At 49.0% G+C, this 23,128-nt stretch overlaps 1 protein-coding gene across 1 annotated transcript; it reads right to left on the minus strand.

Annotated features, from left to right (window-relative positions):
• Nucleotides 1-1,634: 1,634 nt before the first annotated feature.
• On the minus strand, nucleotides 1,635-21,905 carry Lhfpl2 (LHFPL tetraspan subfamily member 2). Its single transcript, XM_059276474.1, has 2 exons — nucleotides 21,304-21,905; nucleotides 1,635-2,160 (listed from the first exon to the last, which is right to left on the minus strand). Exons 1-2 carry the CDS (start codon nucleotides 21,707-21,709, stop codon nucleotides 1,907-1,909), a joined length of 660 nt encoding a protein of 219 aa, XP_059132457.1. The 5' UTR covers nucleotides 21,710-21,905; the 3' UTR covers nucleotides 1,635-1,906.
• Between the last annotated feature and the right edge of the window lie 1,223 nt (nucleotides 21,906-23,128).

Here is a 23,128-nt window from a genome sequence, read left to right on the forward strand (position 1 = left end):
TCATTTGTGACTGTTAGCAGGTTGACCTAGTCCACTGCCACCTTACCCAAAGAACAGGGTCCCCAGCTTAGGACTAGTTTGTGAAGAACAGGCTAAGATTGTATGTAAAAAATACCGAAAAATTAATCTGGTTCAAGGAAAACCAAAGTATGCTTGTCAGTTTTCCTATGAACAAAACTATGTTGCATGCCAAGTATTGCTCAGGTTGGAAACACGTTCCTGTGCAGGCAGAAGGACATGGTTAGGATATGGTAAATACACAGTGAAGGACGAGAGCCTCTTCCACATGCTGGATGGCCCATGCACTTAGTGATCTGTTCCTGTTTCCTGAGTCTTCCTAGGGTTGCTTAGGGGCCTCCCCCTTCTCTCTTCTAAAGAAGCCACAGGATCTCTACCTTGCTTATTTTGAACACTGGTTCAAAACTGAATTTAAGATCTGATTCAACACCCTTCTTCCCTAATCTTTCTCTTCCTGGGAGATAAGATGGTTTCTGGTATAGGCCAAAGGGCAAATAAACTGTAATTAAACCCCAGTGGGCCTAGCCCATCTCTATGTAAGGCAGTTGCTCTGAACCAAGGCTTGGTTCTGAACTGACACAGTTTTGAGTGATTCACTGGGGCAAGCTTGTAAACTCTGAAGCAGGGTGTGTACCTGGTTGGACTTAGCAAACACTTGCCAGTAGAAAGTACTTAACTATTTACCTTTTAAGACAAAGCCCTTAGTGGAACATAGCTCTAAAACCAAATGGGTCCTGCACTCCACCTACACTGCTACAGAGGGTCCCTATCTGCAAGGCTTATTACATACTGCCAGGCTCTGGTATTTCTGGCTGCTTTGGTTATATGGATAATTTATGGAAACTGGGTTCAAAGCCCTGAGTCCTTTTTAGTAGTGGTATTTGGTGGGTTTTGTAAGTATGCTTAGGCAGGTGTGCTGAGCTTGGTCCTGCCCCTGCATTTGCATTTTTTATTCTGTGCCTCCCTGGGGATGGGATTTGATGTAAGTCGGCTGTGGCAGTGGTTCGGCGTCACCCAGTCTGCTCTCAGGATCAACACCAAAAGCTATAGAAGCTGCCATGGCTAGCTCCTGCTTCTCTGTGAAGAATGCCAATGGGACTGGGAACCAGCTGACTCTCCAGCAGCCGGCCAACAGAAAGTTCACCCTGTGAACATCTGTGTGCCGCTACAGCTGGTCTGGAGGCTGCCATCCGGGAAGGAGGAAACACCGAGGTTTCCCTGGGCGGCCAAGCACAACCCCAACCCCAGGAGCAAACTAACTATAAGGAGACAGCTTGGGCACTAGGCTGGCTGCAGGGAGCAGGAAGGCATCTGCCCGACTGCCAGGGGATGATTGTCTGTCTTCACTCAAATCCTGAGGATAGTTCCACTGATGCCTCTTGCCCTGGAACTCAAGCATGAGTAGTTCCACAGCAGGATTCTACACTGTCCCCGATGAGCCCTTTGGTCTGCTAAGCAAAACCCGGTATCTTGCTGTGACCTTTGGCATACAACCTGTCATCAGTAAGTCTGTAATCTTCCTTTCAGTCTCCAACTGAAACAACTTGAAAGACCTAGGAAGAAAACCACGACCCCACCTGCAGCCTGCATTCTGAGATGTTCACAGACACATTGCTGCCTGCCTTGCTGGGTCAGAACGCCATCCTTCATTGAGCCCTGGGGGTACGGAGTGTGTCAGAACTCCACAGTCAGGGGCTAAACCATGTCTTTGTCTGCTCTCGTTATTTGCACTGTAGCCTGCAGGTCCAAGAACTCGGCTTGGTGGGTGATGCTCCTCACGGGTCCCACGAAGGCCTGGGGCTGTGGAATGTGGCTCTGGTAGGTCAAGACTGGCTCTTCACTGTGTCACAAGTCATAAAGAAAGGTAACGGCATCCTTGTCTTCCGGACTAAAGGAGGCAGATCAGGTTCTTCCCCTCTTCGATTTCTTCCTGTACTTTGTCACTGGAGGTGGCAATTTCTGCTTGTGCGGAGAAGACGGCGCAGATGAACGTGAGGACGGTGCCTCCAGTGGCGGTGTAAAAGGCCCAACCCAGGGAGCAATCTCCAGGCTTGTAGGGGGATGCATGGCGGCCACAGTCTATGGCTTTCTGGCAGCCCCAGCCCGCGGGGTAGAGAATCAGGCCGAGGAGAAGGAACAGACCTGAGGGACAGAAGAGGAAAACACATGAGGGCCCTCGGTGCCTGGACAGCCTGCAGCATCTGCTCCCCACGCCCGCAGCCGCTCCGCAATAGAGAGAGGTGGTGTCATTTGTGTATAAGCCCGACCCCGAATATCCAATGCCACCGTGCAGCTTGGGAGGAGAGAGCTTGCCTGAAAGTATTTCAGCCCGTTTGTACATGTAGGAATGTGACTCTACCAATGATTTCTAGAAAAGAGAGTTTCTTTGCATAAGGGGCTACTTATGAAAGCCAAACATGGCTTTATAAACAACACATTAGGGTCTGGAGAGATGGCTCAGCAGTTAAGAGCACTTGGTGCTTTAGCTACCGGCACCCCCACCGGGGCTCACTACTGTCCTTAATGCCAGTTCCAGAGGACAGGACACCCCCTTCTGACCCCCATAGGTACCAGGCATGCGATGTGGTGCACATACACACAAGCAAAACACCATGATAAATACCTAAAAATAAAGTTAGAGCCATGCTTATTTTTTACAGACTTCCCATGACTGTGTCAGTGATGGAAGAACAGAGTGGGGTTGCTTTAGAACATGTGGCCCGCCAAAACACAAAATAGTTATTCTCTGGCTTCTGTCAGTTTGCCAACCACTGATGTAAAGTAACTCACCCAGAACCTTGTGGCCTCTGTGTGGTTATAGACAAAAGACAGGAGTCTTAACAGAGACTATATCTTGACCTACACCCAGTAAAAGTGTTGAACTGCATGCCAAGGGGAGAGGTCGGTCCAAGCCTATTGGGAAATAAGTCTGATTTTTAGTGAGCTCTGCCTTACATAGAGACCAACATGCTTGGCCCCCACTTGAACAGCACCCTTCTGTCCCTCACTGCTGTGTGGTCACGGGTCATTGTGTTTCTGCCTGCTCTAACCTAGGCTAGGACTCGAGAGGCAACTTTATGTACAAGATTTTCACTTGGAGGTGTCATCTGTGTGCTGTGGGGGCCCAGCTGGTGCCCACTGGCCTCACCCCAGGCCTGGTCACTCCCAAGTACAAGCTGCTCATGAAGAAGGGGATCTGAAGTCGCCAAGGACACCAGGGCCTTTGATTTTACTTAATAGAACTCCCTGTACAACCTATATTAACATCTTTCATTTCAGCTGACGGCCCCGTGCTGGAAGGGAAGGCTGGCTGATTCTATGCCCAGGACAGAGCTTCAGTGTTGTAGCTGAGGAGATGCAGTCAGTACCAGGGAGAGAGGCCTTTGGAAGGGACAGGTGGACGGGGCCATGGCACTGGTCCACTGTGGATGGAAGGCTGGGTGGGGACGAGCAGTCCTGAGCAGGGTCTGGATTCAATTCCAGCGCTCACAAGCGGATACAGAAAAGCTCGTGTTAGGAGCTCTGACTTTGGAGTAAGGTAAGGTTTGAGTCAAGATCTGTCCTCTATGAGCTGGACTCCAGTTCTTAACCTGATTCTTCATCATAGAAGTGCACTAATCTTCAACCCAGAGGGTGGGTATAATTTTTAAAGTCTGTAAACAGTACTTTCTTAAGAAAACAAAATGGACAAACCTTTAAGCCAAATTGAAAGAAAAAAAAAAAAACAGTTGTCAGTGAAATTGAAGGGTCACTAGGAGATTGGAAAATCTAGAAGAAAATGGACAAAGAGGATATAAGCAAAGAGATCTCTAGTGAGCAGTGAGACTAACAGTCTCCCAACAAAGAAGAGCCAATGCTGTATGAATTTGCTGCTGAATTCTACTAGATGTTTAGAGGTGAACTAACCCTTTAACTATTAACTATTATAGGATTTTTTTTTCTCTCTATGAAGAATGCCTTTGGAAGCTGGATGGAATTCAAGCATTTATCAGTTCTGAGAATTTTCTGGTAGAGGGCTTAGGGTGTTAGTATAGGATTGTATCTTTGCAAACAGGGACAGCAGTAATTCTTCTTTTTCTATTTGTACCTCCCCCATTTCTATTGCCTTAATGCTCTGTCTGAGACTCAAGCACAATAGTGAATAGAATTGTAGCAGACCTTTATCTCTATCCCCAAACTTTGGAGGTAATTTCCCCATTTACTATGATTGCTATTTGCTAAATCCAAACTATTAATACCTAATAGTTTGAAGTGTTCTTCAAACTATTCTGTAAATTACAAAGGGAATGATTATTGCCAATTTCATTTTTAAAAGCTAGGATCACTTTGATTCCAAAACCAGATATGAGAACATGCAATGAATGAAATGAAACCATAGACCAAACTCTTTGATGGACACAGATGTAGAAGTTCTCAACATATCTGCAGATCCAAGGCATCAAGACCATGGTCGTCTTGGTTTAATCCGGGGCTGCGGGGATAGTTCAACAAATGTAAACAATACATAAATCAGATATAGGGACAAAACTCTACACCATCTCAACTGATATGGAAAAGACCTTTGACAAATTTTAACATCCCTTCATGCTAAACTTCTTGAACGAACACACTTCGAATAGGCTACACATGACAAGCTTCTAGCAAGCGTAGTAAATGGGGAAATTACCTCCAAAGTTTGGGGATCGAGACAAAGGTCTGCTACAGTTTTATTCACTATTGTGCTTGAGTCTCAGAGCATTAAGGCAATAGAAACGGGGGAGGTACAAATAGAAAAGGAAGAATCACAGCTGCCTGTTTGCAAAGACACAATCCTATACTAACACCCTCTACCAGAAAATTCTCAGAGCTGATAAATGCTTGAATTCCATCCAGCTTCCAAAGGCATTCTTCACAGAGTGAGAAAAAATAATCCTATAATTCAAATGAATGCACAAATGACTCCAACTAGCCAGAGCACTCACAGAAGGAAGAACAAGGCTGGATGAACCACAGCACCCCATTTCCAGTTACACTGCGGGGCAGTGCGGGAGGGACCACAGCACCCCATTTCCAGTTACACTGCGGGGCAGTGCGGGAGGGACCACAGCACCCCATTTCCAGTTACACTGCAGGCTGGACTAACACTAACGGCATGCAGAGACCACCCACACTACAGCTACTCGATTTCAACAAAGGTGTCAAACAGAGAAAAGTTGTGTTCGTCAACCAGTGTGTGGAAACTGGACACCCACACGTGGAAGAATGAAAAGTCCATCTCTACCTCTCATCTCACCTCATACAAAAGTTACTTCAAAGTGGATCAGAGACCTTAACGTAAGGCGTGAGACCAGAAGGGGAAACACTTCAAGATACAGGCACAAGTCCAGACTTTTCTGAGAACTCCAACAGCAAGAATTGATTAATAGGATAACTTGCAATTAAAGAAGCTTTTCCACAGCAAAGGACAGGCTGCAGATGGGAGACCGTTTCTGCCTGGTATTCAGTGGACAGAAGATTGATCCCAGATCATAATGTAAGGTACTCAAAAGACTAAATACCAAATAATGTCAATAAATGAGCAAATGAATTTTCAAAAAAGGGGCTGGAGAGATGGCAGTGGGTAAAGGTGCTTGCTGCCTGAGCATGAAGACCCCAGTTTGGGTGCCAGCACCCACGTGAAAAGCCAGGTGTGGCTACTCCTGTATCCTTGCAACCCCAGCACTGTCCGGGACAGACAGGAGGACCACTGGGGCTTGCTGGCTGCCAGCCTAGCTCCAGGTTCAGTGAGACACCCTGAACTACAGCGTGATAGAGCAGGGCCCCCAATGTCCTCGTGGACCTTGGCACGCGCCTGCGCATGCGCAGGTGCTCCACACACAAAGTAAACAAAAGGTCAGTGTTTAGATACCAGGGCAGTGCAATCCAAAGCTACACTTTGAGATTCTATCTCAACTCAGAGTGGCTGTCTAAGAAAGCAAATGCTGGTTAGAGCTGGGGAGATCCTCTGGTGGGAGTGTAAAGTACCGTAGACATGAAATCGACATGCAAGTTTTGCAAAAGAACCAGAAACAACTACATATGACCCAGTGACACCATTCTGGCCAGCATCCGGCGGATACGTGCGCTCCCATGTTCACAGTGACACTCTTCACTGTAGCCAGGTGGGATGGCATCAGACGGATGGATACAAAAAGTGATATGTATATAAAGAATTAAATGTGTCACTTGCAGGAAAATGGCTTGAACTGAAGATTATATAAAGTGAAATAAGCCAGATTCATAAATATAAATATCCCATTTTCCCCCACATGGAACCTAGATTAAAATTGGACATACTCACAGATGACATGAAAGTATAAGGTGGGGACAGTTTGGGAAAAGGAGGCGGGGCACGGTGGCACGCACCTTTAATTCCAGCACTCAGGAGCCAAAGGTAGGTGACTCCTTGAGTTCCAAGCCAGCCGGGGCTACACAATGGAGCAGAGGTGAACAAGGTGGTGTGGGGATGTGACCAAAGTGTGATACACATGTATGAAGTGTTATAACGAAGCCGTTATTTTAGAAAAAAAATGTCTACATTAAATGAAGGGAACAGAGACCAACAGCTGGATGCCAGGGTAAAGCCATCAGCTCTCCAAATACAAACAGAAGCACAGCTGGAGGACAGTCACCTTTTTTTTCTTCTTTTTTTTTTTTTTTCCGAGACAGGGTTTCTCTGTGTAGCTTTGCGCCTTCCCTGGAACTCACTTGGTAGCCCAGGCTGGCCTCGAACTCACAGCGATCCACCTGGCTCTGCCTCCCGAGTGCTGGGATTAAAGGCGTGCGCCACCACCGCCCGGCTGACAGTCACCTTTCATAAAAGGGTCGCCTCCGACTAGTACATTTCAAAAGTTCTAATAATGTGGGGAGAAGGAAGATCCTGGCTGGCTCAGGGATAGAGTTTAGACCTCTGAAAGGATATTCTCCATCCGAACAGAGCTTTGCTTGGTGGAGACCTAACATCACTTTCCTAGTTCTTAAATGCTTCCTTTCAAAGCGACTAAGAAACCCCAGTCAACCCCAAAGAAACCACTGTGTACTTAAGGAAGCCTCCCACAAGACACCGAGGAGATCTGGACAGTTTCCTCCCTCAGGTCCTAAGTGGCTGCCCCGAGAAGCCACACACCACTGCTGAACCTTTTATGGTCTCCGTGCTGGCTCACAGCACCTCTGCCAGCAGGTATGCTCTGGCAGGCCCCAGGTGCAGGCCCGGGACAAGGGCTGCTCTTCCGCACGGAAGACTGAAGTGTCCCGATTAACCATCAATTGCACATTGCATGTGGCACCCTGTTCTAGGCTCAGACTCACTGGAAAGCATACAAAATGTATTAATGTGGCTGATGAGATCCTATTAGGAAAACAGTTTAAAAAGAGATCTTTCCAGGCTGGAGAGATGGCTCAGAGGTTAAGAGCACTGGCTGTTCTTTCAGAGGTCTTAGGTTTGATTCCCAGCAACCACATGGTGGTTCACAACCACCTATAATGAGGTCTGGTGCCCTCTTCTGGTGTGCAGGCAACATGCAGGCAGAACACTGTACACATAACAAATCTTTTTTTTTTTTTTTTTTTTTAAGATATCTTTCTTTAACAGCATCAAAGCCCCCCTTTGCAGCCTGCCAAGCCCAGCCAGGAAATAGGTCTTTTCGTTCCTTAGTGCAGGTGTGGTTCCTTTCACTACAGGCCATTTGAGAGCCTCAGGGTTGCTACTGACTTAATTTATGAATAAAGGTGGCAGGAAACCTTATCACAGAAGGGTGTCAGGCTCGAATCTATCAAAGCCTCAGCCAGGATATAGGATCAGAGAAGAGTCTGCACGGGAGGGTGATTTAAAGTGGGCTGCAGTGTATCCACCGGAAGCACATGAAGTGTGCAGCGGCAGCAGCTTCCGCCTCTTCCCCCAGCCTGGCTCCGAGAGGCCTGGTGCCTGGCTGGGTTGTGGCAAGACCAGAGTAGGGCTCCTCGGCATGCCAGTGGAAGGGACCGCTCTGCCCACTCTGCCCTGGCTGGTGGGCCTTTACTCAGCAGAACCATCAGTAACGTGGCCAGGGCCATGAAAACAGAAGAATTAGGTCTGCTTGAGAGACAGTGGTCCTTCAGGGAACTCCTAACATACACACATTCATACACACACACACACACAAACTTTTAAAATCCCAATTGTCAGCCGTGTGTGGTAGTGCACACCTTTAATCCTAGCACTTGGGAGGCAGAGGCAGGCAGATCTCTCTGAGTTTGAGGCCAGTTTGAGCCTAGTCCACAGAGTAAGTTCCAGGACAGCCAGGACTGTTACACAGAGAAATCCTGTCTCAAAAAAAGCCAAAAACAAACAAACAAACAAAAAAAACCCAAAACCAAACCAAAACAAACAAAAACCAACTGCCATTTCTCTGGGTTTATGTAAGGCCCTTTATACCAAGAAATTCCAGAAAGTTGGTGCTTCTGGTAGTGGTCCCGTTACATGAATGCCACACTTGGCTGTTCCCAACAAGAGCCAGTGTGGTGAGCGTAGCCCTGGGTTCCCCCTGTCCTCAGGATGACAGCAGCTGCTATGGCAGGGGCCCAGGGACCCTCGCAAGTGTCCCTTAGTCACAGTATGTTTGGAGCTGTTGTGAAGGGCAATGGAGAATGTCCACTTGCTTTTTTCTGACTAGAACCTTAGCATGGTACCTGGTTGGGCTGTGGCAAGACCAGGAAGAAGAAGTGGCAGAGAGAATAAATGTAGCCAGCAGCTGAAGACCGTGGCCAGCATGGAAAGCTCTCACCTGCTGGGGACCTGTGGTGTGGCTAGACCTAACAGGACGGTGTCCTAGAAGGTTCCATTTTCATGATAACTAAAGGAAATCCTCATCCTGTCTCCTTTCTTGCTAACAGCCTCCCAGTCCACTGGACAAGAGGGTAAGAAGATGGTGGCATCTGCCGGCCACTGGTCACCACAGTGCATGGCTCAGACTTCCTGCTGGGAGGCAATAAAAGTGGAGAGGAAATGGTGGTTAGTTCCTTGAACAACTACTCAGATGCCACCTCAGGCTGGAGACAGAGTCCTAACCACCTCACTGTTGGCTGTCCTGATGGGACACCCCAGTGTGACCCCCTCCTCCACTATACCCTCAGCTGTCTTAGTCACATCTTCTTGGCAGTTTTACTGGGTTTAAACTCAGAGTGTGGGCCCCATGAAAGTACCAACTGTGCCTTAACACTGCCCAAGGTACAGAAGATGCTAAAATCAAATGAAACACACAAGAAGTGTAAAGCCACAGTCGTGCATCCTCATCGACACCGGCTGAGAGAAGACCAGCTGCGGAGTCGCGTCTTAGGATATTTCCTTACGTCTGCCTCGAACTGAACACAGGCTGTCGAGTGTAAATTTCAGTCAGACCCCTCGGGTGGGAGGAAAATGGTTTTCGGCCTTTCCCGTACTCGACTGTGGAAAGACTGGACACTGTTGCACCAAGTCTGAAGATAGCCACTCAGGTTCGGTGAGTACGGAGTGCAAGGCACAGGGGACCAGAGTGTGGCGCGCAGCGGAGGAAGGGGAGGCTTGGTGGCGATCTGGCAGTCTCTCCTTCGCCTCTTTGACACCCCCCCTTCCGACCAGTCACATAATGCCACACTGCCCCACCAGTGGCAGGTCAAGGAGCCAGGCCCAGCCTTCTCTTTGTGGATCACCCACTGCTCACACAGGGCCAATTCCCCCGCCCAACAGTGAACACTGCAGTCCTGCCCTCTGGAACGTCTGTCTGTGCAAGCTGAATCTCCACGTGGCATTCCCTGCTCCTCAGATGGCCTCCACACAGACCACCACAAACTGTCTAGAGACCTGTTTGCAGAGTAAATTTTCTAAGAACAGGAATGAAAGTCGGCTACCTGTGGAGCATCACAGTGAGACAGAACACTGACCACTTCCTCTAAGTCATAATCCAGAGACCTACTGTGAAGCTACAGGGCACCCTAAAGTCCCCGGAGAAGGATGGACAAGGGGATGCCAGTAAATGCACACTGGGGGCTTGTCTTTGCATGGTTGCCCACATTGTTGAGGGTCGTGTGTGTGTGTGTGTGTGTGTGTGTGTGTGTGTGTGTGTGTGAGAGAGAGAGAGAGAGAGAGAGAGAGAGAGAGAGAGCGCATATGCCTGTGTGTTTGTAGCAGGTATCACCGAGTTTGTCTTTCAGCACCTCTGGGCCAGAGACAGTCAAGAACTGGATCAGACCATGTAGGCTGCCATTTCCCAGACAAGGCACTCTTGTGCCAACTGCACTCAACATCTGCCTAGCAATGTCCCCATCATCTTACTTCAAATGTCACCACTTCCTGTTAGGATGACTTCTCTATTCTTCGCTGCCCTGTGGACCTTCCTTTTCGCCCTTTCTCACACTGTTAATTTCAGTTATTCAACTGCTATACACCAAGTTACCAACTGTTAAGTCAATACTCTCAGCTCTGGAGAGAGCGCAGTCTCTGGTGTGGGCCTCTGGGCTGCTTGAGTATATAAAAAATAAAGTTTTATTCCTTCTGGAACCTTCCATGTCTTGCACACAAGTGACACATGCTCATAAATGTTTGTTGACTGACTCAGTGTCCTAATGAGACATCATAATTGGGTTCCCATCATAAATAAACCTGCTGAGTATGTCACGGCTAACACTGAGTAACCGTGGTCAAAAGTTCATGGTATTTCAGACTCTGAAACACCCATCAGCTGGAACACAGCAGACCATCTAATACTATCAAAAACAGCCAGTCCCTGTCCAGCATCTCTGAAGAAACACAGAGGTGTGGTGGGGATCTACTCTGTGGCGTTTTCCCTGTTTGGACGTGAGACCTAAAGAAAGCTTCAGGCCTGGTCTATGCTGACTCAGCTCAGGTTACCACCACACAACAGCAGAGGCCCATCACTCTGGGTCCCTCGCCCCATGTGACCATCAAACAGGAATCAAGTCAACCAAGGAAGTGACTGACCTCCCGAAACCGGTTCCATTCTGGGACCCTGCTCAGAAGTTGTCCTAAGCCTGTGAGAGGTGTTCCCTTCAGCTGCCAAATTCAGCAAGGGCTGTCAGTACTAATTAAAGAGCCAACCAAGACAGGACTGGGATTCCCACCTGCAATTTGAGTCCTGGGCCGGTGTCCTCCACACCGGAAGTTGCTCTGGCTTTTCCTTCCAGGCCTTCCCCAAACCCACATGCTGAATGCCTGTGGTCCTGCGACTCTAAATACTGCCCATTCTCCCGCCTCCAGGTCTGGGCTACAGCTCTGCACATCCAGCTACAGGTGTGGACATCTGATAAGGAACATGAGACTACTGACCGAGCCTGAACTCTTGTGCCTCAACTTACCAACTTCACCAGCACAAACTCAAGTTCAACTCTTATGCCTGCTCAGCGCAGAAACCTTGGTGTCACTGACTCATCTCTTTGTCACTCATACATTAGTTTCAGGAACACCCCCTGACCTTATTTTAGCCTTGCTGATTGCCTGGAGTGCTCTTTCTCTGAATTACCTGCTGGTCAATTTTCTCTTCCTCTCCAAGGCATTCGTTAGCCTTATCTCCTCAGTGACTCCTACTTGATGACCCATCTGACCTGGGCAGTTTCTCCTTACTACTACAGAGTACTCCTGGCTTTTTCACAAGCCTAGGCTGTTTTACCCATCATAGCCATTAGCGTCCTACACAATTTACTTACTGATGTGAATATATGCTTAGTGAGTATTTGCTCACTGAATGGACGAATGAAAAGTAGAATGGTAAGATTTCACTGCACTGTTACACGAGGCCATCGTGGAAAGTTCTTGCCAAGTTCTTGAAATAGTTGGAGGAAGACTTTTTCAGTCGATAACATGAACCCCAGAGGTGGGCAGTTTGGGCCAAAAGGAAGTCTGTGTCAGGGCCAAACCACTGGCTGGCCTCTTTCTTGTATAGAAGTCCTTTTCCCGACTACAGGAAAGGGCTCTTTGTTGAGAGGCACACAGAAAAAGGCAGTCAGTTAAATGGAATTGATTCCAGTTATCTAGAGGCCAGGCTCACATTAACCACAAAACTCAGAAACTTTCTAGCTATGCCCGGCTGCTGCAGGAGGGTCAGGGCACTCTGAGACGGGAGCAGTGGGGGGTGGGGGGAGCTGTGGGGGAAATGACAGGGCAGAAAGACAAGACGATAAGAAGGGCCAGGGGAGGGGGTCCCAAGGAATAGCACAAGCTTGGGGTCAGAAAGACTTCCCAGGGGGCCAGGCAAGAGCAAATGAGGACAGTGCAATGCACAGGTGTGTGTGTGGGTATGTGTGGGTGTGTGTGGGTGTGTGTGGGTGGGGGTGGGTGTGTACAGCAGAGGAAGATCACGTTTAGTGGTTTAGGGACCATCTATTTCACTCACGTTGGTGTGAAGAGCACCCCTGGGCCGGTTATCATTTACCTCTATGCTTCCCCCTTTTATTTATTTATTTTTTCTCGAGTTATGTTGCGTGTCAACAGCCAGGAGTCATTCAGCAGTCCCCAGGAGCTCTCTTTGGGTCAACACTTGTCCTTAGGTGGGGCCATTTTCGTGGGTCAGTCCCGGGGTGGACATTACAAAGACTGACAAAGGCCCACCGTAACTGACCACAGCCCCTGAGATTTGTCCTCCCACAGGCACAGGAGTGACCTGTACGCACCTCACGGGCAGTGCCTTTGCAACATTCTTCATTAAGATCGCCCTCCACCAGGCCCAGGCCCTGAGGAGGCTGCGTCTAGTCTGCCTTGGGAAGAAGAGGCAGACATGGCAGAATTTGAAAGGCAATTCAAAGGCAAAAGCTTTGAATAAAAGTTATGAGTGAACCGTTAGCCAACTAGTGGGAGGCCAATGTATTTATTTTGCTCAACTGAGGACCCTGGAAATAACACAAAAAGGGTGAGGGCTATAATCTGAAAATAAAGGATTATTCTTTAAAACAGATATATCTGGTTCTATGAATTCTCACTACACTGGCCTCAGCTTTGTGTTCTGCTGTGGACTGGTGGGGATCTTAGCAGAGTACACAGGTACCAACCTGTTCCCAGGCAGCAACTGAGGGTCTAGAGTTCTTCAGGAATCCTCTGGAGGATGTGCTGAGGAACCTGTGTAAGGGGGGTACCTGAGGAGCCCAGGCATTTGTAAGATAAGAGGGAAGGAGGCTGATTTTGAGTTTTCTGTCCTCACTGTCTAGCTGCAAACTTCCTACAGTTGTATCGCTTTTGAAAACTTTGAGAGTTTATACATTAAGGCAGGCCAGGGCCTGGTTTTGATGTTCAGTAATAGTCTCACAGACCAAAGCAGGGGGTGGGGGGTCAGAGGTTACCAGTAAGGAAATGGGCTGTCAGCTGATGGCTGGTGGGCCTTTGTGGGACGGTACTGTCTGCCTGTCAACTTGGTATATGATTAATAACGGGAAGGAGAGGAAAAGAGGAACTGGGTGATACTTCGGATGTTAATAATTAAAAACAATAATAAAAGGGCTTGTAAGTAATGCTTACTCCATCTCCCCAGAGGTATCCAGTAGGCTAGCTCTTTCTACTAACAGCACTCCCATGGTAGAGTAATTGGCAAGGAAAATGGAGTGTCAGGGGCGGGACAGGAGGACACAGCAACCAACACGGAATTCTCTAGATGACAATCAGAGGGCACTAAGACGCCCAGAGGAAGCTGCTGGTGTAATTAGGAAAACTAATGGCTACTAATTAAGAGTTATCGGATGCCCTTGGAGAATGTGGAGATGTGAAGGAAGATGGGGTCTCTCCACTGTTCATGCCTCCCTACATCACTCCCAGCACGGACTTAGCAGCAGCAGCAGCAGCAGCTTCCACTCCAAGCTGGGGAAATGCATCCCACACACCGGCTTACTTCTTATGCCCTCCCAGTGATGGGGAATATTTCCCGTTCAGAGAGAGAACCTGATTATCAACTGCGGGCAGGTAACTGGGAGAACTTTACAAAGTATTTAATCAATATTTTACTCGTCAGTCACGAAAGGCGGCTCCTGTTTGGCAATTCAAGAAAAGCTTGCATGGTGCTGGAGAGATGGGTCAGTGGTTAGAGCACCTGCTGCTGCTGCTGCCTGAGTTTGGTTCCCAGCACCCACATCAGACAACTCACAACTGCCTAGAACTCCAGTTCCAGGGCGTCCGATGCCCTCTTCTGACCTCTGCACACATATGGTCCACATACGCACACCCAGGCACACCCACATACATATAAAAAGAAACAGCGTATCACTCTAAAAGATACTTTTTTTCCCTCCTTAGTGCTAGAGATTGACCCCAGGGCTTCATGCACACTAAGTGTGGACTCTCGGGAGCTACACCCCCCCCCCATCCCTAAAAGACACTTAAAAGGATCCAAAACCCCTTATGTGATTGAGGGTGAGAACTTCCAGACGGTAAGTGAACTCGTGCCCACTAAGGTCTGCAGGTGCAGATGTTCAGTCATTCCCACGACACAGCAGATGTCACCTCTCAACACCGAGCCACTGGGATTGGCCTGACAACAGAGCCACTGGGCACTGGGATTTGAGGGTGTGGACACAGACAGGCACCGTTTTGTCTTTCTTTCCTCTGTTTATTTTCCTCAGTGCTGGGGCCAGAACAAAGGGCCTCATACATACCAAACAAGCTTCAGGACCACTGAGCTCTAGGGCCCTCCCTCGGTTTTCTTAGACAGGATCTGACCATGTAGCCTACACTGGCCTCGAACTTGCCATTCTCCTGCCTGAGTACTAGGATTCCAAGTATGTGAAGTTTTTTAATACTGGCTTTAAATTCTCAATATGTGTATTTTTAGTGTGTGTGTGTGTGTGTGTGTGTGTGTGTGTGTGTGTGTATGTGTGTGTGTGTGCTGGCCATTTACTAAAGCTACTTGGAAGGAGACTATTAAATGAAGAATTCATATCTGTGCTACAGCACAGAGTTGTGGGTTGTTTTTCAAGTGGTTTCACAGTTTAGGCGAGTACCACCATTGCCTTAAGCTCTTAAAACAGACTGTCCCAACTGCTCAAGCAAATACTCAGAACCATGTTTAGGCCATTATTTGTTAATGTAGGTTGAACATAGATCATCAATGGCTCCAGGATAATTTATGTCTACAATGAAGTAGCTGCCATGGCAAACCATTTTCACATTTTACTTGCAGATCCAACACTGTATCTGAATTTTAAGAGCGTCTGCAATTTTCTTCAGGACCTTACAACAGATCCTCGAAAAACTACATCCCAGCCTCTGATTTCCTCACATTAACGGCTGCTTGGTCTGTTTGGGTTCAGGACTAGTCTTTTACTTCATAATATGGTTGGGTTCTTGGCTCCTTTTATATATGATGATAGACGTTTATACATCTTTATGCTTCTTTAGGTACAGTTTATGAAATGGTAACTCTCTAATACATCTTGGAAGCAGGAGTTCAAGAAACTTGTAGATCCCAGTCTTAGTATGTATCTAATGACATCTCCTTGGATTGATGTTTCATGCTGGCCTGTCTCATAACACATATTCTCTACTTCCAACCAAGGGATTACTAAAGGCTGGTCAATCTGTAAATGTATCCATTAGTGGCATTCGTTTTTCTTAAAACTCTGTGTGTGTGTGTGTACTGGTGCCTTTGGAGAGGCCAGAGAGGCCAGAGATGTTGACTTCTCCTTGGAGCTGGAGTCACAGGTGGGTGTGAATCACCCAATACAGGTTCTGGTAACGGAACCTGGGTCCTCTCAAAGAGCAGCACATGCTCCTAACTGCCGAGCCATCTCTGCAGGTCCAATCTGTGACATTCTGAAACTGATAACAGAGATGCTATCTACTTGGAGAAATCAAGAGCCCCCCATCGACGGCCGGAAGTCCTCAGGGCCTGGCTTTCACCAAGAAGGAAAGCTGGCATGTACTCACAATTCTCCTCTCTTTGGTGAGCTTTGGAGTGCCTCACCAAGGTCACAGTACCTTCTTGGGATAAGGAGGTGACTGTCTCACGGGTAAAATTATGGCCAGGCTCTTTTGCTCCCCAAGTCCCTGATTTCATTTCTCTCCTCTTCCTTAGTGAGCTCATCTTTCTGACCTTGGATGAATGAACAGGGAGAAAAGTATACAAGGTGCTTGGGACTAAGCTGTTCTAGGGACTCCATCCCAATGCTGCTGTTCTATTTCACCCCATGGAAGAAAAGCAGCGAAACCCATCCCGGATGGCAGTCACGGTGCATCTCATACCCACTCACTCATGCCTCCCGGACCCTGGTTCCAGAAGGTCAATCCTGGATAGAACTCGTGGCGTCTGACATGCCCTCCACAGCGCCGCCCACATTTGGGTTCATGAAGGAAGGCTGCCTGGCTTGCAATGGTGGTGTTTCACATGCCCACTCCTCCTTCTACACACGCTCATATTTATGAATACAAAGCCTGGGTGGCAGCTGGTGCTGCACACGCCCAGTCACCATTCATACTCAGATTCACGACAAAGGCAGTGTCACAGTAACCAAAGCCAAGCCTTCCTGGTCCTCTCACATTCTTTTACCCCCTTTTCACTTTTCCCAGTCTTCCCTCGCTCTCAACTATTCTGTTCACCTTTAAGGAAGCAGAACCATACATACCAGGCCCTTCATGGCCAAGGCTATATGACTGACACCCTCCACAGCAGACCTGCAGAGGCAGAGGCCAGCCCATCGTAGCCTATCTGGTCAGAATGGTGGGACAGGTCGCTGAGGATGTCCTGCTAGGCTGAGATCACACAGACAGACAAAGAGCTGGAGGGAGTCGAGGGTATGCGAGCCAACAGACAGAAAGAGGCTTGTGAGAGAGGACTGGAGGACAGCGGACAGACAGGGCCCAGCAACCCTCATGGCAAATCTCAGTAGAACGGGCCCTGCCAACACACCGAGCCAAGTCCTGAGCTCATTTGAATGGCTTCTGTCCCAAACCTGAGTCACTGGGGATTCCACGGGCTTCAACGTTCACCCTCTATGCATTTCCAAAAACAAACTGCTCGATGCTGTCATGGAAAACGTGGATCTCTGCATTCTACGGTTTCACTATGGATTACATCCAGGTCACAACCTAAGGAAGACAGCTGGCAAAAAGCAGGCCTGCTGGCTGGTTACCCAGCTTTTGTAATGAATCCCAGGGGAATCTGAGCGCATGTGTGCTGCGTGGGGGCTCTGCCAAGTCCCCGGCATGTTCTCCTCTAGTGCGGGCTAGCCTGGAGTCTCTGCAGCCACCTGCAGGCAGACTCAAGTGTGGACACTGCCTCCAGGAAGAGAGCCTAGGGAAGTGGACGTGTGGGAGAGAGGAAGACAGGGGTCTGCACGCCTCTGTTTCTGGGGACTTCGGTCTAAGAAAAACCTAACGGTCCAAGACCTCAGGTCGGCTCTCCACCTGCGCCCTGCAACCTCATCCCAGGCAGGCAATCAAGGAACCAGAGCGCAGTAGCACGCAGGAAATACAGGCCTTGAAGACAATAGGCTAATTCCAAAGGTTTGTAAAAGATGACCTGTTCCTTAGAACACAGATACTCTTAAGAAACATAAAAACATCCCAAAACTTGGCAAGAAAGAGGAAGCACGTTCATAGCCACCATAGAGCTACTATGATTTCCGAAACACCAAACATCATGCTTGTCTTGCTAACATATTGTCTCCTTTAATTCTCAAACAACCTTGAGCTGTGCGCTATGATTACACCTGTTTCCGAGTGAGCAAACCTGGAGCTCAGAGAAGTGGGCTAACCTGGCCAGTGTCTCACAGTCCCAAGGTAAGTCCTAACTCTAGAGATGGCCTGCGGCGACTGCGGAACACCAGGCCTTCTGTGTGAAGGGAGGAATGAGCAGCTTCCTGGCTACCATTAGGTCAAGCCTTGAAACAAATCTGCATTTTCACTTAACTGGAGTTGTCGCTTTTAAAGTACCAGGTAGAAATTTCTACTGAGGTGGAATCTTCCACACGTAACTCTAAAGCCCAAACATCAGTATTTTAAAGGTATGTTTTTTCTGAGAGAGGGTCTTGATATGTAGCCCAGGCTAGACTTGAGCTTATGAGCCATCCTTCTGCCTCCCTCTCCCAAGTGCTTAGATTACAGCCATATGCCACCACATCTAGTTCACGGTTTATATTTCTATATAAACCTGTGGACTATTTATTTTTTAAAATTAGGTATACCTAGAAATATGCTTATGTCATCTCATAGTTTTATGTCCAGTCAGTCACTTTTTAAAGTGTCATTTTGCCACAGGGTAAGAAGAAATTCTAGCTGGGCGGTGGTGGCGGCGGCGGCGGCGGCGGCGGCGGCGGCGGCGGCGGCGGCGCACGCCTTTAACTCAGGAGGCAGAGGCAGGCGGATCTCTATGAGTTCGAGGCCAGCCTGGTCTACAAAGCGAGTTCCAGGAAAGGCCCAAAGCTACACAGAGAAACCCTGTCTCGAAAAACCAAAAAAAAAAAAAAAAAAAAATTCTACCCCAGCACTAGGTTCCTTGATCTCCATTTGTAGGTAGACCACAAGGGGGCGTAGTAGAGGACCGCCTCTGATGCTCCTACAGAGGCTGGTGGAGAGAGTGACAGCCAGTGTCTCCCACACTGGTGTGGCTACTTTGGTAGCCAGATATTCCAGGGGCAGGCCTGCCGCCTACACAGGGTTCAACTGCCTGCTGTGGACCTCCATCCTAGGAGGAGGAGCCCCCGAGTCCCTCTAGCAGACATGGGAGCATGGGAAGAATAACTCATCCATAGCCATCTCCCTGTGGTGCACTGTTAGCCCGGCTATGGACAAAGAAGCACGCCTTTTCTATATTTCCGACCATCACCTTAAGCCTGTGCCCCCTAGAGAGCAGAGTGCTAGACAGGAAGGCCCTCTGCCGCTTGCCAACTTAAAACTGTGAGTAACCTCAGAATTTCTGAAACGTGCCCAAGTCACGGGGGTGGACAGAAAATTCAGATTTCTTTAGAAAGCTCAGACTTTTGGAACTGCCATCTCTAGCAGGCTGGCCCATGAGGTGTACTACCTTCTTGACTCTTCTCAACCACTCTGTGCAAGCAGGGAGAGAGGTCATAAAAATTCACTGGTGTGAATACACACTGAACTCTGCGAAAGATGTTTCTTTGCCAATTGGGAGAAGCAGCAGACAAGGGCATAAAAAGGTGTGTTGGGCTAACTCATCCTCAGGGATGGAGTTTACTGGAATGACCCTTGTTAAAAACCACACGTGAAGCTATATGTGATGGCCCATGCCTGTAATGCCAGCACCTAGAAGCTGAGGCAGGAGGATTCTCTATGTTCAAGGAAGTTTTTGAAATAGAAACATAAAAACAAAACATGCTGCATGGAAATAGTCTTCAAGACCAAAAAAAAGGATAAAGGATGCCACTACTTTGCATCCCAAAACTACAAAAGACATGTGTTGGAACCCAGATGTCTCACCCCATGCTATAAATGGCCACTTTTTTTCTTTCCTTTCCTCTCCTTTCCCTTTCTCTCTCTCTCTCTCTCTCTCTCTCTCTCTCTCTCTCTCTCTCTCTCTCTCTTTCTTTTTTCCAGAGCACAGATATTTCTGTGAGCTTCTCAGGGGAAGAGCTCTCCCAAGGACAACACATCATGAGTCTCTCAGCATGGAAGGTCTACTGGACCTGGTTGGGATGTCAATCCTTCCTTTCTGGCTAACCAGGGCTCTTCAAGAGAATGAGTGAATCCTGGGTACAGGCTATGTGTTTAGATTGACTTTTTAAAACCCACTGGGAATACTTCAGGAACGTTTTAAGACAGACACCTGAGGCAGTATGTCCGAGGACAAAAAACTGAAAAGAGAAAGGATCCAAGCCCTCTGCATTTAATGTTTCTGGGAGGTGAAACAGAAAGGACAGACTTCAGATTTCAGATGTGAGTCCAAAGGCAGAGAGCTCCTCAGAATTATACCCCAAGATTAAAACAAATGAACACTAAGGTGACCTCACAGTCTAGTCTCCCCACTTTGCACAGAGAGGTGGTACTCTGCCCCAAAGTGGATCTCCTAGCTAGTAGCAAAGATGGAAGATAGAGACTTGGTCTAGCAGATTCTGAGTGTCTACATACATCTGCCTGGGCCATTCCTGGCACAGCGGATCCTGGCAGGTGAGTAAGTGCCTGAAGACGGGCAGGTCTGACTGAGGAAAAGATTCTGTCATCTCTTAGCCCATTACCCCAGCCTTAATCACAGCATGCAGTGCGCCCCCACGATCTGAAGAACAGAAAATGTTATCTTATCAGCTGTTTGGAAAAGGACCTGTCATTCGATCTGTTTATTTGGAAGCAGCCTTGCTGAACCCAAGAGTTTGCTCTGAGGCTGAGTGGAGCCAGTTCCCATAGGGACGGCTGGTTCTCCACCTCTCTGGCTCTAGGGCTCGGCTGGTCTCCACTGCTGACCAGCCCAGGCCTGGCTTGTGCGGTGCTGAGAGGGGACTGTCTGTGCTCTTCAACAGGGCTGAGGTAGACTCCTGCTCCTCCCCCACTACACACACACACACACACACACACACCATGGCTGAAATGCAGTACCCGGTTTAAAATGGGAGTGCTCCCCTGTTCGGTCTGCATTTGGGGGATGCTTTCTAACTCAACTGCACAAAGGCAGTCAGTCCCTCCAGCCTGGGCTAAGGGCTGTTGCCTTGGGTCAACCCTTTGGAGAAACCAGGGCCCACAGACCTCTTCTTACAGCCTCCCCTCCTGGATCACTGACAAGAACTCAGGCTTTCCACCCATTTCCAACAAGCTCATTAGTGAGACATGCCCAGGAAAATGGAAGTTAGCTTGCATCTTCTGATCTGACTGCACAGAACATTCTGTCAGGCTCCAGGAGACAATTTAAGTGGAAACATTGTTAAACCCAGAGCAGCTGATGCTAATCCCTTCCCTGCTGGAGTCTTCCAGGCCCCAAACTGAACTCACCGGGGCAAGAGGACAACCTCTCTGCCTCTTAAGTGGACGCGGGAACCAAAGCAATGTCTTTCTGTGTTAGCAGAGAGTTCTTGCTGCAGCTGAGACTAGCGCTGATCAAACCCCTCAGATATGCCGCTCCCCAACCCGGCACAGTTTTAACGAAGTGAGGAAAGCGAAAAGTAGGAACAGTTACTCAAACAAAACCCAACAACTCAGATCCGGAAGAAACAAGCAAGGAGAAGCGGCATGCAATGCCAGATTGCAATCCTGGGGCTTACAGCTGAAAGAGTGACCCCAAGCTAAAGGGACTCTGGCCAGCCCTCTTCAGGGGAGGCAGGGAACACGTGCAGGGAGTCCCCAGCTCAGGCTCCTCCCCTCACCCCAGCACTCACCTGCGATTCCCTGCAGGAGCCCGCAGACGTTGAAAATGCTTTTCTTCATGATGCTTTGCACGCACATGGTGAAGACGGACACCAAGGCCACCACGCAGAGAATGAAGATCCCCACGGCCAGGAAAATAGCAGTAGCCTGCCAGAAGCCGCTGGCGATGTCCCCGAAGCTCTTGGCGTAGGTCCCGCACAGTGTGTCCCGAGGGACTTGCTGCACGCCCGGCGTGCGCATGCAGAGGATGCCCAGGTAGTGGGGCTCCGAGTCGGTGCCTGCCGGCTCGGCGCCGCGGGTCTTGGCTTTCCCGATCAGCCAGTCCGCGCTCATGAAGGCGACGAGCTCGGCAAAGGCCACTACGATACTCAGGAGGGTCCAGAGCATCGAGCGGCAGGTGACGATGACATGACACATATTGATGATCACGGTGGGAAAGCGAGGCAGGAGTCCACGGGGTCAATCCAGACAGACAGCGGTGAGATGCGAGGGGGTCCGGGAAGGAAGTCGCGGCAAGGATCGCTTAGTCCCGCGGTGCAAGGCGGCAGAAGGAGTGAGGTCCGGGTCCCGGGCTGGCGGCATTCATGCGGAGTGGGAAGTCCTAACGGCCAGCGGCCTCACCTATGTCCAGAGAGGATGGAGGGTGAGCGGCTGGCCAGGCCCCGCCCCGCCCTGCGCCGCCCCCACCCGGGACGTCCGCCCGCCCGCCACCTTCCCGCCCACCTTCCCGCGCTCAGCTCTCAGCGCCCAGCCCAGGGCACTTTCTGGATACCATTGTTCCTCGTTCTTTGTGGCCACACCGAGTGCCGGGCTGTGGGGGACCTTATCTGGCTCCCACCAACCTTCTGCTGGGGCACTGGCAACCCGGGACCCGGCCCCAGCAGCCAAACATCACAGACAGATGCAGGCAGGACTGGCAGGGAACTTTGTCAATGCCCTGGCAGCCCCTTGTAGAGTTTGTCAGGCAGTGGCCACGGCTGTGTTATCACATAAGCCAAGTTCTCTAAAACACCGCCAGTTTTTTGTTTTGCTATTTAACGGCAGAGAGTAACGACCTTCAACAACAACCTGGAAATCAGATTACCAGCCAAGTATTCGGTTCCTAGCTGAGTAAGAATGTAAAGGGAAGTGATCCCAGGAGAAAGAACAGACAAGACATTGCTGCCCGAGCTTATTTCCCATCCATTCCTCACATTGTTTTAGAGAAGTTAATTTATGCTAGTTAAAAACTTTTCCAAAAGCCTTAAAGAGGTCATGACGTGAGAAAAGTCACTCAAAATGGTGACTGATGACCATTAACTGGGCATCATTACAGCTGGGTCCACTTGTTGACAACATAAAGTTGTCCTTGAAGAATGCATCTCTTGAACTGGCCTGAGTTTCCATTCACCCCAGGTCTTAGACTCAACATGCTCATTGTTCCTGATATCACAGAGAGCTCATTCTTGCTCCTGAGCACACATGACTTCATTACCAGAGGACTTTTGCCCCAGTGGCTCAACCTTCCTTCAGAGATTGAACCCTCGACCAGGGGTTGGCACTGCTGGTCTGCAGCCCCAGTTCTCTGTCCCCTCTCCAAGGTCAGGCAGGATCACACAGCTCCCATCTGACATCTGGGTGTACGGTCCTCTCTGAATGATTGCATCTCATTAACCGAGGTCATGTCAACGCCATGAGAACTACAAAGAGCCCCTTGAAACGCTGGGCTTGGGTGAGGCAGGCAATTGTGGGAGAGGGAGGGAAATGGGGAAATAACAAAGTCCACTGTCAAAGCTGAAAATGGTGGTTGGTATGCCACACACCAGCACTCTGCTTGCTGGCTGACACTCCACTGAG

This window comes from Peromyscus eremicus, chromosome 11 (assembly GCF_949786415.1).
Source record: "Peromyscus eremicus chromosome 11, PerEre_H2_v1, whole genome shotgun sequence".
Taxonomy (NCBI): domain Eukaryota; kingdom Metazoa; phylum Chordata; class Mammalia; order Rodentia; family Cricetidae; genus Peromyscus; species Peromyscus eremicus.

Bases quoted from the DNA above. Each gene is read 5' to 3' on its own strand.
- Lhfpl2 (XM_059276474.1), bottom strand. From the start codon at position 21,709: ATGTGTCATGTCATCGTCACCTGCCGCTCGATGCTCTGGACCCTCCTG. The intron at 2,161-21,303 runs GTGAGTGCTGGG...TCTGTCCCTCAG, and splicing joins GCTCCTGCAGGGAATCGCAG to GTCTGTTCCTTCTCCTCGGC.